Raw genomic sequence first — 16,452 nt, 5'->3', positions numbered from 1 at the left:
GGGCACTCCAGTGATGTTGCAGCTCTGAAATATGGCCAAACTGGTGGCAAGTGGCATCTTGGCAGCTGCACGCTTGACTTTTCTCAGTTCATGGGCAGTTATTTTGCGCCTTGGTTTCTCCACACGCTTCTTGCGACCCTGTTGACTATTTTGAATGAAACGCTTGATTGTTCGATGATCACGCTTCAGAAGCTTTGCAATTTTAAGAGTGCTGCATCCCTCTGCAAGATATCTCACTATTTTTGACTTTTCTGAGCCTGTCAAGTCCTTCTTTTGACCCATTTTGCCAAAGGAAAGGAAGTTGCCTAATAATTATGCACACCTGATACAGGGTGTTGATGTCATTAGACCACACCCCTTCTCATTACAGAGATGCACATCACCTAATATGCTTAATTGGTAGTAGGCTTTCGAGCCTATACAGCTTGGAGTAAGACAACATGCATAAAGAGGATGATGTGGTCAAAATACTCATTTGCCTAATAATTCTGCACTCCCTGTATTTACAAGTTAGAACAGTTAAAACAATTTTTTTTAAAAAAGAAGCAATTATGAAACCTAAGAGGAAAACAGAAATAACATTTCAGAGTTTAATGTCGAGTTTGGAGATCCAGTCAGTAGCTGCCCTTGTTACGCAGAGGAAGTCCTTAAAATCTCCTGGGTATCTTCTATTAGTGCATGCCCTCACTATATGTTGGATAGTCTGTCGGGGAGCCTCGCAATCACATTGTGCTGAAGGTGTCTTTCCCCATTTATACAGAGAATCGGCACACAGCCCATGAGTCGTTCTAATTCTACTGTATGTCACCCATATGTGTCGGGGTAGATTGAATCCTGGAGGTATACTATTAGGATTAACATGCTCAGAAATATCTTGGGAGGTATAGCTACTCCATGCTTCCATCCACTTTTGTATAGCGCTCTGATGTTCGGCCATGTAATCTGGCGGTGCAATGGTTAGAATGCAGTACTGCAAATTAACTCTGCCCACAGCCAGGAGTTCGATCCTAACCGGCTCAATCTTGACTCAGCCTTCCATCCTTCTGAGGTCGGTAAAACGAGGACCCAGATTTGTTTGGGGGCAAATGTGCTGACTCTATAGACTGCTTAGAGAGGGCTGTAAAACCAGTGGCGTAGCGTGGGGGGTGCAGGGGGGGGCCGGCCGCACCGGGCGCAACATCTGGGGGGGCGCGCTAGCACTCGCAGCTTTCTGCCCCTGCCTGGCTCACTCACTCTCTCTCACTGCAGTGCTGGCTGTGTGAATCCGATCCGAGCCGCTGGCTCGCCGCCCACTATGGAGGGGGGGGGTGCCAGGCGTGCCTTGCCCTGGGTGCTGACAACCCACGCTACGCCACTGTGTAAAGCACTGTGAAGCGGTACATAAGGCTAAGGGCTATAGCGCTATTGCTGCGTTCTGCAAAATCCCCCATTGCACAGGATAGCGCAAAAAAGACAAGGAACTGAGGAGAAATCTCTTGGCGGTAACAGACAGCCTAACATTTTGATTTTTCTGCTCCCCCCCCCCCGTCTCTCCCAAGATTCCCTGCGTTTCATTTGGAGAGAGGACCTCAAGCACTTGCACACCAGCCAGGAGAGCAGGATCTGGTGTTACTGCAAGCCAGAAATCCCACCTCCACGAAAGGCACAATATAAATCCTAAATCTTCCTCCAATACCTGCTGGTTGTTTTGGGCCAGGTTCGGTCACTTGATTCTCTTCTTCTTCTTCTTCTTCTTCTTTCTTCCCTTCCCTCAGACTCCACAGATCGTCTTCCGCTTCTTTGCCCGGATCTTCTTCACCAGGCATCACCCCAACCGGGCCCGTCTTGCCCTCGTTCCTCCAAGTGTCGCCTGCTGGAATCAAGCCCAAGGAAAAAATCAGGGAGAAGCAGGATTTCCAGCCAGATCCTTTCCCCAATACAGGTAGTCCTCGACTTACAACGGTTCATTCGGTGGAGTTACGACGGCAGTAAAAAAAAAAGAGTGACTTAATGGCCATTTTTCACGCTTACGGCCACTGCCGCACCTCTGTGGCGATGCGGCCAAAATTAAAATGCGACATTTCTGATGCCTGTAGCCTCCCGGGTTCACCTAATTTCCCCCTTTAGCGACCTTCTGACAGGCGAAGTCAATGGAGGGAGCCAGGGGCACATAACAACCGCTGTTGCTAGCATAACAACCGCAGGGATCCGCTTAACCACGGAGGCAAGAGAGGTCGTAAAATGGGGCAAAACTCCCTTAGCAAAAATCTCAGCCGCTTTCTTCCCTTAGCTCCACTCACTAAGGGTCTCTTGCACGCTCCGTCACAGCGACGTACGCTCTTCTCCTATTTTCCCTATTTTCTAGCTCTTCTCTTAAATTACTAAATAAGAAGATGAACAGGTAAAGAATCGTGAACATCTGTAAATAAACTTTTTCGTCCAGTTGCCATGACTTAACGTTTTTAGATACTTTTTGGCCTGGATGATTTGAGTTTTCACTTATGCCTACGGAAGTTCTTGGTCATCCAGCTCGTGGTTGTCCCAATGGTGGTTTTTTTAAAGAGGCAACTGGATTTTCTTTCCAGTTTTTCCTCGAAGACATTTCGCTTCTCATCCGAGAAGCTTCTTCAGCTCTGACTGGATGATGAGGGAATGGAAGGATTTATACTCCTTGCAGAAAGCCGGTCATTTGCATTCTTAGAGAGTCGTTGAGGCCACTTGGAGGTTTTTCTGTGTCCTCAGGGTTACCTGAGTGGTGCAAATGGATGTGGAGCCTTTTTGGAACTTCTGAAAGGACTCTGTTGTAGATGGGAGATGTTGTTGTTGTTAGTTGCGAAGTCGTGTCCGACCCATCGCGACCCTATGGACAATGTTCCTCCAGGCCTTCCTGTCCTCTACCATCTTCTGAAGTACATCTAAGCTCACGCCTGCTGCTTCAGTGACTCCATCCAGCCACCTCATTCTCTGTCGTCCCCTTCTTCTCTTGCCCTCAACCTTTCCCAGCATGAGGCTCTTCTCCAGCGAGTCCTTCCTTCTCATTAGGTGGCCAAAGTATTTGAGTTTTAGCTTCAGGATCTGGCCTTCTAAAGAGCAGTCAGGGTTGATCTCCTCTAGGACTGACCGGTTTGATCGCCTTGTAGTCCAAGGGACTCGCAGGAGTCTTCTCCAGCACCATAGTTCAAAGGCCTCAATTCTTTGGCGCTCAGCCTTTCTTATGGTCCAACTTTCACTGCCATACATTGCAACTGGGAAGACCATGGCCTTGACTATACACACTTTTGTTGGCAGGGTGATATCTCTGCTTTTTAGTGTGCTGTCTAGATATGCCATGGCTTTCCTCCCAAGGAGCAAGCGTCTTTTAATTTCTTGGCTCAACCCCGTTGAGAGAAGGCTGTTCAATCCTTCCATGTCCCCACCATCCAGTCAGAGCTGAAGAAGCTTCTTGGATGAGAAGCGAAACGTCTTCAAAGAAAAACAAGAAAGTCCAGTTGCCTCTTCATTTACATATTGCATTTCATTTTGGGGTAGAAACCCCTGCCGTTAGTACATTTCAAGGTCCAACCAAGGTCCCTTCCATCTCTGTTCTGATTGATTGATTGATTGATTGACTTTCTGACTCTATGCCTAGCCCAGGGGTAGGCAACCTTGGCTCTTTTATGACACGTGGACTTCAACTCCCAGAATTCCTGAGCCAGCACGGCTCAGCTTGGAAACTTTTCCTTTTCCCTCAGCATGGCTGGCTCAGGAATTCTGGGAGTTGAAGTCCACGCGTCATAAAAGAGCCAAGGTTGCCTACCCCTGGCCTAGCCCCCCCCCTCCAAAATATTTTCATTTTGACTGAAGAAGTTACTTGTATGAGTAAGACAACACCTCGGTTTAATAAACTGGGATCCAGTTGCCAATTTAACCATTTTTAGAAAACGTTGAAAATATGTTTTTTTTATGATAAAAAAATATTGTGGTGTTCTTAACTTTGCGTTGGTTATCATTTTATTTCATTTCTCAGGCCGGGAGGATTTTGTCAAGCTTTGCACAGCTCAGGAAATAAGAATCACTTGGGATGTGGTGACACTGTTGGAGGACATCCCGGTTAGGTTTATGGTGGTTAGGTTTATCAGGAGGAATCTAATTTTTCCAACCAATTTGATTTTATTAAAAAGCACAGAGCTTTCCCTGAACTTCAAACGCCCTCCGGCATTTCATGAATGTGCCTCTTTCCTTTTAAAGATGGGCACTGGGTGGATGAAAAATCTGCTGTTCCAGAGACAGAGTGACTTTCAAAACAGAAAAAGCCTTCTGGATCGTGTCGATCCAGCCATTCTCTAGGTGGCTTTTTCTAAAAGTCCAACTTTATTTCTGGAAAATTGCTAGGCCAGCCCTGAAATAATCCAGCTGACAAGGTTTGGAAGAGAAAGAGAACATTCCCTGGCAATTCCAAGATTCCAATATATTTGAGGCTGAGGCTTGAAATGAGAGGGGGGGGTCCTTGGTGCTCTCTGAGCTTGGTTGCTTTCTTGCAGATGTTTTGCTAGCACTGACAATGTTACCTAGTTGGGTAATGAAACATCTGCAAGAAAGCAACCAAGCTCAGAGAGCAAGAAGGACCCCTCCATTCCAAAACGGTCCATCTCCAAAACCAGTTTGGCACATCCCTTTTGCCCAACTTATGTCAGTTTCACTGCCGTGAAAAAATGACTGTTTAACTTAACTTAAATTTAACTTTAACTTAAATCTGTGTTTGCTGGTAACATGATCTCCAGCTGTCTCTCAATCCTAGATGTGTGTGTGTATGGGGAGGAAGATAACCATGAAAATCAACCGGCTGCTGCCTTGAACTTGGCAATTCTGAAGCCACCCAAAACACAAGCGATCGGTCGCTACCTCTTTTCCCATCTCCTTCTTCAGAGCTGGGGCCTTGTCTTTCTTCTTTGTTTTCTAACCAGGAGATGAGCTCAGGTTTGGGAACTAAAGGCCCTTGTAGGGAAGGAAACAAATCACATGTTGGGTTTTCGGATTAAATGGATAGGTTGCTGGAGGCTGAGGCAAGTTACCCCTTTCCTTGCGCTGTAGGCTGAGGGGTGCAATAGGCCAAGGGTAGGCCACCTTGGCTGTTTGATGACTCGTGGACTTCAACTCCCAGAATTCCTGAGCCAGCCACGCTGAGGGGAAAGGGAGAGGTTTCCAAGCTGAGCCATGCTGGCTCAGGAATTCTGGGAGTTGAAGTCCACGAGTCATAAAAGAGCCAAGGTGGCCTACCCCTGGCCTAGGCCGCTTTATGACTCGTGGACTTCAACTCCCAGAATTCCTGAGCCAGCCATGCTGAGGGGAAAGGGAGATATTTCCAAGCTGAGCCATGCTGGCTCAGGAATTCTGGGAGTTGAAGTCCACAAGTCATAAAAGAGCCAAGGTTGTCTACCCCTGGCCTAGGCCGCTTTATGACTCGTGGACTTCAACTCCCAGAATTCCTGAGCCGGCCATGCTGAGGGGAAAGGGAGAGGTTTCCAAGCTGAGCCACGCTGGCTCAGGAATTCTGGGAGTTGAAGTCCACGAGTCATAAAAGAGCCAAGGTGGCCTACCCCTGGCCTAGGCTGCTTTATGACTCGTGGACTTCAACTCCCAGAATTCCTGAGCCGGCCATGCTGAGGGGAAAGGGAGAGGTTTCTAAGCTGAGCCATGCTGGCTCAGGAATTCTGGGAGTTGAAGTCCACGAGTTATCAAAGAGCCAAGGTGGCCTACCGCTGACCTAAACATAACCCCCATCCAACAAATCTTAGGATCACACATGATTGTACTTTTTTTATTTAAAAAAATATATTTATTGTTTGTCTTTTCTTCAGGATGTCGGTTGGGATGAAACACCAGGAGAGTCAAGTTAGGCCTTTTCCAAATTTTTGAGCCCCAAAGGTTTGTCATCCCTATGCTAGGCACTAAAGAGGGAATTTTCTGCTGTCGCAGCAAAATGGCTCAGTGGCTCCAGCCGTGAATGACACAGGAAGGCCTGAATGCCAGAGTTGGAGGCCTCTTAGTTCAGAGGTCTCCAACCTTTCCTGGCTTGAGGCCCAGAGGGAAGGAGCAGCTTCAAAATTGATGTCTGCGTGCCCACGCGGCACTAGCAGCCCCGTTGACACGTGCGGCGTGTGCTGTGCGAACGGCCATGCGCCCACCGTGGCGGCTAGCGGCCTGGGCTGCGCAACCCACTCAGGCTTGTGGCGCATGCGGGCTGCAGACACCAGCCTGGCACTAGCATCCCCATTTGCACCTGCGTGCCTGTGCAAATGGGACCACAGGCGCTAGCGCAAGTGGGGGGAAATGCACGCCAACGCGTGTGCGCATCAGCCAGCCGTTTCCATTGCCCGCTGGCAGCAGATCATAGGTTGGGGACCACTGTTCTACTCCAACACCCTGCTCCGGCAGGAAACCCTATACCATTTCAGACAAATAGCTGTCTAGTCTCTTCTTAAAAACTTCCAGTGTCTGAGCATTCACAGCTTCTGGAGGCAGGTTGTTCCACTGGTTAGTTGTTCTAACTGTCAGGAAATTTCTCCTTAGTTCTAGGTTGCTTCTCTGTTTGGTTAGTTTCCATCCATTATTTCTCCTCTTGCCTTTTGATATTTTGAAGAATAGCTTGACTCACTCTTTTTTGTGGCAGCCCCTGAGATACTGGAACACTGCTATCATGTCACCCCTGATCCTTCTCTTCATTAAGCTAGACCTACCCTATTCCAGCAACCGTTCTATGTTTTAGCCTCCACCAGTCCCCTAATCATCTTAGTTGCTATTCTCTGCACTCTTTCTAGACTCTCAACATCTTTTTCACATCGTGGTGACCAAAACTGGATGCAGTATTGCAAGTGTGGTCTTAACTAAGGCATTATAAGGTGGTATTAACACTTCAGGGACGCGGTGGCTCAGTGGGTTAGGACGCTGAGCTTGTCGATCAGAAGGTCGGCAGTTTGGCGGGTCAAATCCCGAGTGCCGCGAAGCAGAGTGAGCGCCTGTTACTCGTCCCAGCTTCTGCCCACCTAGCAGTTCGAAAGCACGTAAAAATGCAAGTAGAAAAATAGGGACCGCTACGGTGGGAAGGTAACAGCGTTCCGTGCGCCTTTGGCGTCTGGTCATGCCGGCCACATGACCACGGAGACGTCCTCGGACAAGCGCTGGCTCTTTGGCTTTGAAACGGAGATGAGCACCGGCCCCTAGAGTCGGAGACGACTAGCACGCATGTGCGGGGGAACCTTTACCTTTATTAACACTTCACGTGATCTTGATTCTATCCCTCTGTTAAGGCAGCCTAGGATTGCCTTGGCTATTTTGGCAGCTGCAGAACACGGCTGGCTGATATTTATGATACACCATGATATTTATGATATGCTGGGATATTTATCATATGCCACCCTGTTGCTTTCTTGTTCTTCTGTTTGGCTTTGCGTGGAGAACCTCATTCTTTTACAACAGTAAAGAAAGCTTACCTCCCCCAGAAGATCAAACAGAGTCTTACCCAAAGAGACCACGGTCCCGTAGTTTTCCACCATGACTTCCCGATAGAGAGCCCTCTGCTCTGGGTCCAGCATGCCCCACTCGCCCTTGCTGAAGCGCACAGCCACTTCCTCAAAGGTCACAGGTCCCTGAGATGGAGGGGACAGAACATGCTGGCTCAGGAATTCTGGGAGTTGAAGTCCACGAGTCATCAAAGAGCCAAGGTGGCCTCCCCCTGGGCTACTGTAACAAAACCTCGGGAGAAGAGGGGTAACCTTGGTGTTCTCCGAGCGCGGCTGTTTTCTTGAAGAAGTTTCATTACCCAAACTAGCACTGATGACGTTACTTAGTTGGGTAATGAAACGTCTGCAAGCAAACAACCAAGCTCAGAAAGCCCCAAGGACCCCTCATTTCAACCCTGAGCTACAAATATTCTCCTTTCTTGGTACTTCAGGAGAAGTCCAGACGTACCTTTTTCCAACGGGACATAAGCTTTCCTGACCTTCAGCTCACTCACAAAAGCTTCCGGCTATTAATACAAACTTGTTAGTCAGGAAAGGTGCCACCGGATCAGTCCTGACTTTTCGTTGGGAGCTGTAGGCGTCAGATCTGAGATCCATAAACTCCAGGGGCCCAGCTGATCTCCTCCGTTTCAGAAATGCCAATTTAAAGCCAGACTTAGGAGATCTGGCTACGGCGCTTTCTTGGGAATCCCACCTTCCTCCTGAAACAGCAGATCCCTCCTTGACAATGCGAGGCGCTCCCAGGCTCACCTGATCTTCTACGTGCCCCAGTAAGAAGTCTTCTAGAAGCTTCTGGCTTTGTATCTGATCCTGGGCTGTGTCCGAGTGGACGGCATTCTCCTCATCCAAGATGGCTGCTTCCTTTCTTCCTTGGTATTTCCTGCTATTCCCAGCCTGGAAGGCAAGACAGAGCTGGGGGGCTGTTTGGGGGCTTGCTACCTCTCGTTCACACGTTTTCTCTTCATGTTTCAGCGTGTCCTTCAGCTCTGGACCTCGCTTGGTCCTCATCTTCAGGACCAACACAGCTGGAATTTGGAGAGACGAGATGCTCAGACGAAGGTTCCTGATTCTGCAATATCAATTGTTGGTTGCTCGGTAACACCAGATGGAAGATCCGGCCACTAAAGAGGAAAGACTGGTTGATTCCAGCTAGCCAGTTCTTTCCTTACCTGAAAGAGGAAAAAAAAATACCATAGTAACTTGACACAAAAAAGCTAGGCTCGCACAGGTAATCCTCAAGTTACAACAGCTCATTTAATGGTGACCGGAAGTTACAATAGAACCGAAAGAGGTGAGTTATGACCGTTTTTAACACCGATTCCCCCTAGTCTTGTGAAAAACATTCAGAAGCTTGGCAACTGACTCATATTTATGACGGTTGCAGCGTCCCGGGGTCATGCGATCACCTTTTACGACCTTCTGAGAAGCAAAATCAATGCCGCCCAAGAAAGCAGAACTCTTGAAACAGGCATTGTCCCAAAAAGGAACTTTTATTAGCGGTTAGTAACAGTAGGGAAGTCAAGGCGAGGTCTGGGGAAAAACCTGCTTAAACGGTATAGCTCAGGGGTAGGCCACCTTGGCTCTTTGATCACTCGTGGACTTCAACTCCCAGCATTCCTGAGCCAGCCATGCTGAGGGAAAAGGGAGAGGTTTCCAAGCTGAGCCATGCTGGCTCAGGAATTCTGGGAGTTGAAGTCCACGAGTCATAAAAGAGCCAAGGTGGCCTACGCCTGGCCTAGGCCGCTTTATGACTCGTGGACGTCAACTCCCAGAATTCCTAAGCCACAATGGAAACTTTCCCTTTCCCCTCAGCATGGCTGGCTCAGGAATTCTGGGAGTTGAAGTCCACGAGTCATAAAAGTGCCAAGGTGGCCTACCCCTGGTATAGCTAAACAGGCAATCTTCCTCCTCCAACCAAAGAGTCCATTTAAAATCCAGCCAATCCACCGGTGGCATGATGTTTGGGTAACTGGCACAGTTGGCAAGCATCTCAAGGTCTTCTCCAGCTTTCGGTTTCTCCCTAACCGTCGCCCTGATAAGGGAGACACATTCCTTTCTCAAGTGGATAGAGGCGGGAGAGGAATACTAGAAAGCGAAAGTTATCCCAAGCGAAAGCAAATCCCAGCAGAATGGCAGGCCCCAAACAAGTGCACGTATGCAGGGGAAACAATAAGGATTTGGGGACCTGACAACCATGTTTCCGAGGTCAATAAAACGAGGACCCAGATTGCTGGGGGCAATAGGCTGACTCTGTAAACCCCTTAGAGACGGGTGTAAAAGCACTGTGAAGCGGTATGTAACTCTAAGGGCTATTGCTACTAGCTCAGGGCTCAAGGCTGAGCGCCAAAGAATTGAAGCCTTTGAACTCTGGTGCTGGAGAAGACCTCTGCGAGTCCCTTGGACTGCAAGGCGATCAAACCGGTCAATCCTAGAGGAGATCAACCCGGACTGCTCTTTAAAAGGCCAGATCCTGAAGCTGAAACTCAAATACTTTGGCCACCTAATGAGAAGGAAGGACTCACTGGAGAAGAGCCTAATGCTGGGAAAGGTGGAGGGCAAGAGAAGAAGGGGACGACAGAGAATGAGGTGGCTGGATGGAGTCACTGAAGCAGTAGGTATGAGCTTAAATGGGCTCCAGAAGATGGTAGAGGACAGGAAGGCCTGGAGGAACGTTGTCCATGGGGTCACGATGGGTCGGACACGACTTTGCAACTAACAACAGGGCTCTTGACACTTGGCCCTTTTATGACTCATGGGCTTCAACTCCCAGAATTCCTCAGCCAGGCAACTCTTAAGGACTGCAATGATTCACTTAAGAAATGTGGCAAGGAAGATCATAAAACGGGACAAAATTCATTTAATAACTGTCTTGCTTAGCAACAAAAATTCGGGGTCCATTTGCCAAGGTGGCCAAAGTTTGAGAAACGCCGCTTTAAGCACTGATGTGGTCACCTTAAGGGACTAGGAATTAAAATGCAGGCAGGCCAGACAACGAGTAGTAGATGCCGTTCCTATCGCTTCTTCCAGCCCATCAGAATTAAAAAACCACAAAAAAACCACAAAAAAAAAACAAATGGGAGACAGTTGTTCAGGTCTCTATCAATCCCTTGCAGACTCACAAATCCCCCACCGAAGGATACTGTGCATTGTACAACTCCTCCTCGTCTTAGGACCCATTTGTTCAGTAGCTGTTCAAAGTTACAACGGCACTGAAAGAAGCGACATGGAGGCTTTTCATACTTTTCAACCGTCGCAGCAACCCCCACGGTCACATGGTCAACATTTGGGTGCTTGGCAATTGGTTTATATTAATGACGGTTGCGGTGTCCAGGGAGGAGGTGTGTGTCATGTGAACCCCCTTTTGCGACGTTCTGACCATCAAAGTCCAGGGGGAAGCCAGATTCAGTGAACAACCATGTTGCTAACTTAACAACAGCAGTGATTCAGTTAGCAACTCTGGCAAGAAGGGTCCTAAAACAGGGCAAAACTCACTTAAGAACTGTCTCGCTTAGCCACATACATTTTGTGGCTCGGTTGAGGCCTACCTCAGCTGAGGCCTACCTGTATAATTAGAGCAGACTCCCTAACAGCCTGCCCCAAATATACAAAGCAATTGCAACTTGCCTCCAGAGGTTGTGAATGCTCTAACACTGGAGGTTTTTAAGAAGAGACTGGACAGTCACTTGTCTGAGATGGTATAGGGCAGATTCTCTTGCTTGAGCAGGGGGCTGGACTAGAAGACCTCCAAGGTCCTTTCCAGGTCTATTCTATTCTATTCTATTCTGTTCTGTTCTGTCCTGTCCTATCCTATCCTATCCTATCCTATCCTATCCTATCCTATCCTATCCTATCCTATCCTATCCTATCCTATCCTATCCTATCCTACTCTACTCTACTCTATTTTCCATATTCTATTCTATTCTATTTTCCATATTCTATTCTATTCTATTTTCCATATTCTATTCTATTCTATTCTATTCCATTTTGCATATTCTATTCTATTCTATTTTCCATATTCTATTCTATTCTATTTTCCATATTCTATTCTATTCTATTTGATTCTATTCTACTCTACTCTATTTTCCATATTCTATTCTATTCTATTTTCCATATTCTATTCTATTCTATTCTATTCTATTCTATTCTATTCTATTCTATTCTATTCTATTCTATTCTATTCTATTTTCCATATTCTATTCTATTTGATTCTATTCTACTCTACTCTATTTTCCATATTCTATTCTATTCTATTCTATTCTATTCTATTCTATTCTACTCTATTTTCCATATTCTATTCTATTCTATTCTATTCTATTTTCCATATTCTATTCTATTCTACTCTATACTATACTCTATTTTCCATATTCTATTCTATTCTGTTCTGTTCTCCATATTCTATTCTGTTCTATTCCTATTCTACTCTACTCTACTCTCTACTCTGCTCTATTTTCCATATTCTATTCTATTCTATTCTATTTTCCATATTTATTCTATTCTATTCTCCATATTCTATTCTGTTCTATTCCTTTTCCTATTCTACTCTACTCTATACTCTACTCTTATTTTTCATATTCTATTCTATTCTATTCTATTCAATTCTATTCTATTCTATTCTATTCTATTCTATTCTATTCTATTCTATTCTATTCTATTCTATTCTATTCTCCATATTCTATTCTGTTCTGTTCTACTCTACTCTATCTGCAATCAATGAAGAAAGCGCACTGATGCAAATAACTTCGGAGGGGATCTCTTTGCAAGGACCTCCCTCATCTTGCATTTGTGTGTGTGGTGTGTCTGGATGGGCTCTCTGTGCAATCAGCAGCTGCCTCATTGCAGCCCCATCTGCTTCCTTAATCTGCTCAAACTAAAAACAGGGCCATCCATTTAAGCCTCAATCCTGTCTCCTTCCCTCGGATTTCAGAGCCCATAGCCGTTCTCTTCCGCATTCTTGAATCTCTCCCTTCCACACCCCCACCTCCTCAAACTTAAGAAACTTACCAGATCCCGCCTAGCCATTGACCCCCAAGGTGGAAAAAAAATTCTTAAGATGGGGGGGAGTAGGGGGGGGAAGAAATAGTGTTAAAAGCAGGAAGTGATCTAAACCCATTTTACAACCCAGCTTCCTAGAAGACAGCCTAGGAATAGAAGTCTCGGTCAATTTAACCCTTAGTGAGAATTTATCCCAGGGAAGCAGGATTCTGGGCAAAGAGGTCTTTTTATAAAGACCACTCACCGAAGCAGATGCTCTCAAATGAAGCTGGCTTGCCAGCCCCATCATCCCCAGCTGGTAGGCCCATACGCAGACAGCGGAGTGATGGGAGTCGTAGTCCAGCACATCTGGAGGGTTAGACAAGATGGTAAAAAAAACCTTTTTTAGTAGCGCAATATTGGAAGAAGGAAGAACTGACGACTATAGAAGAATGGACTTTAAAAGTTTCCAATCTGGTGGAAATGGCAAAGATTTCAGCGTATTTGAAAGACCAGTCGCAACAGAGATATATTGTGGAGTGGCGAAGATGGATTGATTACATCCAGAATAAATATGGGACTAAAAAGTTTCACCTAGCATTTGAATAAGTATTGGATTTAAGTGATATATAAACTGCTTGTAGTTATTTTATTAAGAGTTAAAGTGCGATAGAATTTAATATTTTATTGTCGTTTGCATATTGTAGATTATGTTTGTTTGTATTTTTATACCCTGTATTTAGCTCTGGGAAGTCGGGGGGGGGGGGTGGAAGGGGAGGGGAGGGAAGAGTTGGGGAGGTTTGGGGAGAGGGGAGGGGGTTGGGAGGGGTTTTGTTTTTTAAAAAATGTACTGTAAAACTTTTCAATTAAAAAAAAAAAGATGGTAAAAAAACCCAAACAGCCAGAGTTAAAACTTTGTGCAAAAAACGACGATTGACGAAAAACGACTCCAAATTACGCCCAAGAAGTAGCTTCTGTGGTTTGTTCTAAAATCCTGGAGTTGTTTCCCCGCCTTTCAAGAGTAGTGGGCTACAAAATGCAATTGTATTTAAAAAGAAAACCTGACACAAGTTGCATTTTTTTTAATTAGAAACCATTCTTGTACACTCAGTCTTATACAGAGAATCATGCTGCCTGCAAAATTTGGGTTTTAGAGTCCACAGTTGCACTCGATGGATAACTACAATATTGGCTTAATGCATGATTTCCTGCTACAATTTCCTCTTAGTGGTTTTGTTTTAATTAAGCATTTTTAGCTTACAGATCCACAAGAACACATGGATTTGGATTGGAAAACGGACATGAAATATATGACAATACTATAAGCGTCCTACAGACTAACAACAGCTGGAAGGGGCAGTGGAGGTCTTCCTAGTCCAACCCCCTACTCAGTCAGGAGACCCTATACCAGGGGTAGGCCACCTTGGCTCTTTTGTGACTCGTGGACTTCAACTCCCAGAATTCCTGAGCCAGCATGGCTCAGCATGGAAACCTCTCCCTTTTCCCTCAGCATGGCTGGCTCAGGAATTCTGGGAGTTGAAGTCCACGAGTCATAAAGCAGCCTAGCCAGGTGTAGGCAACCTTGGCTCTTTTATGACTCGTGGACTTCAACTCCCAGAATTCCTGAGCCAGCATGGCTCAGCATGGAAGCCTCTCCCTTTTCCCTCAGCATGGCTGGCTCAGAAATTCTGGGAGTTGAAGTCCACGAGTCATAAAGCGGCCTAGCCAGGTGTAGGCCACCTTGGCTCTTTTATGACTCGTGGACTTCAACTCCCAGAATTCCTGAGCCAGCATGGCTCAGCATGGAAACCTCTCCCTTTTCCCTCAGCATGGCTGGCTCAGGAATTCTGGGAGTTGAAGTCCACGAGTCATAAAGCAGCCTAGCCAGGTGTAGGCAACCTTGGCTCTTTTATGACTCGTGGACTTCAACTCCCAGAATTCCTGAGCCAGCATGGCTCAGCATGGAAGCCTCTCCCTTTTCCCTCAGCATGGCTGGCTCAGAAATTCTGGGAGTTGAAGTCCACGAGTCATAAAGCGGCCTAGGGCAGGGGTAGGCCACCTTGGCTCTTTTATGACTTGTGGATTTCAACTCCCAGAATCCCTGAGCCAGCATGGCTCAGCATGGAAACCTCTCCCTTTTCCCTCAGCATGGCTGGCTCAGGAATTCTGGGAGTTGAAGTCCACGAGTCATAAAAGAGCCAAGGTGGCCTACCCCTGGCCTATATACCATTTCAGACAAATGGCTGTCCAAACTCTTTTTAAAAACCTCCACAACCTCTGGAGGCCAGTTGTTCCACATTCTAATAATCAATCCACAATGTATTAATTTTATAGTTCAGATTTACTGCTTATTTATTTTTTATTTTTATTTTAATTCCATTTATATCCCGCCCTTCTCTGAAGACTCAGGGCGGCTTACAAGCTTAGCAGTAGCCTTCATTCTATGTACGGTATATGCCTGCTTATTAGGGCTTTCACACACACACACCCAAGCGGTATTATTACAAAGTCAGCTTAATTGCCCCAACAATCTGGGTCCTCATCCTTATCTGCCTTACCGCCTAGTTCCTTATTTTCTTTCAAAATAATGGGCAACACGAAGAAAACACAGGTTGTCCTCAGCTTACAACTCTTTGTTTAACAACCTTTCAATGTTCCAGTGGCACCGGAAAAAAAGGGACTTAGGACTTATGCATTGCACTTATGACAGTCGCAGGATCCCCACTGTCAGGTGATCAAAGTTTGTGTGCTTGGCAACCTGCATGTATTCATGATGAAATGCAGAAACCCCCTGGGTCATGTGATCCCCATCTGTGACACCGTAGCCAGCTTCTGACAAACAAAATGACAAGCTCAGGATCCAAAAGGATCTTGACAGACTTGAACGATGGGCCATGTCCGACAGCATGAAATTTCATGTGGAGAAAAGCGAGGTTTTACACCTAGGCATGAAAAACCCACGGTACAAGTACAGATTAGGCGAAACCTGGCTCAAAAAGAGCCACTGTGAGAGGGGCCTTGGAATCCGAGCGGACAATCACTTAAACATGAGCCAGCAGCGTACAGCAGCAGCCAAAACAGCTAATGCAATCCTTGGTTGTATAAACAGAGGCATAGAATCAAGATCATGCGAAGTATTACTACTGCTTTATAAAGGCTTAGTAAGGCCACACCAAAAGGGACGCGCGTGGCTCAGCGGGTTAGGACGCTGAGCTTGTCGATCAGAAGGTCGGCAGTTTGGCGGGTCGAATCCCGAGTGCCGCGTAGCAGAGTGAGCGCCTGTTACTCGTCCCAGCTTCTGCCAACCTAGCAGTTCGAAAGCACGTAAAAATGCAAGTAGAAAAATAAAGACCGCTACGGTGGGAAGGTAACAGCGTTCCGTGCGCCTTTGGCATCTAGTCATGCCGGCTACATGACCACGGAGACGTCCTCGGACAAGCGCTGGCTCTGCGGCTTTGAAACGGAGATGAGCACCGGCCCCTAGAGTCGGAAACGACTAGCATGCACGTGCGGGGGAACCTACCTAAGGCCACACCTGGAGTACTGCATCCAGTTTTGGTCACCACATTACAAAAAAGATGTTGAGACTTTGGAAAAAGTGCAAAGAAGAGTAACTAAGATGATAAAGGGCCTGAAGACAAAAAAAAACATATGAAGAACGGTTGCGGGATTTGGGTAGAGAAAAGCAGGACTGGGGGGCACATGATAGCAGAGTTCCAGTATCTCAGGGGCTGCCAAAACAGAAGAGGGAGTCAAGCTCTTCTCCAAAGCACCTGAGGGCAGGAGAAGAAACAATGGATGGAAACTAATCAAGGAGAGAAGCAACCTGGAGCTAAGGATGTTCTGAAAATGGGGACAATTAAGCTAGCCTTCAGAAGTTGTGGGTGCTTCATCTCTGGAAGTTTTTAAGAAGAGACTGGACAGCCATTTGTCTGAAATGGTGTAGGGTCTCCTGCTGGAGCAGGGGGTTGGACTAGAAGACCTCCAAGGTCCCTTCCACACT

At 46.5% G+C, this 16,452-nt stretch overlaps 1 protein-coding gene across 1 annotated transcript in view; it reads right to left on the bottom strand.

The window, feature by feature from the left end:
• Nucleotides 1-16,452, bottom strand: part of LOC310636500 (uncharacterized protein) — a 32,671-nt gene that overhangs the window by 8,656 nt on the left and 7,563 nt on the right. Inside the window, exons 2-4 of the mRNA XM_083356411.1 lie at nt 8,229-8,547; nt 7,478-7,604; nt 1,676-1,852 (exon numbers count right to left, since the gene is read on the bottom strand). Coding sequence (XP_083212537.1) covers nt 1,676-1,852; nt 7,478-7,604; nt 8,229-8,486 — 562 coding nt within the window. The 5' untranslated portion in view covers nt 8,487-8,547. The remainder of the gene's footprint in view (nt 1-1,675; nt 1,853-7,477; nt 7,605-8,228; nt 8,548-16,452) is intronic.

This window comes from Vipera ursinii (genome assembly GCF_947247035.1).
Source record: "Vipera ursinii genome assembly, chromosome: 2".
Taxonomy (NCBI): domain Eukaryota; kingdom Metazoa; phylum Chordata; class Lepidosauria; order Squamata; family Viperidae; genus Vipera; species Vipera ursinii.
Note: the sequence above shows the minus strand (reverse complement) of the source record. Positions and strands in the feature narration are given on the sequence as shown.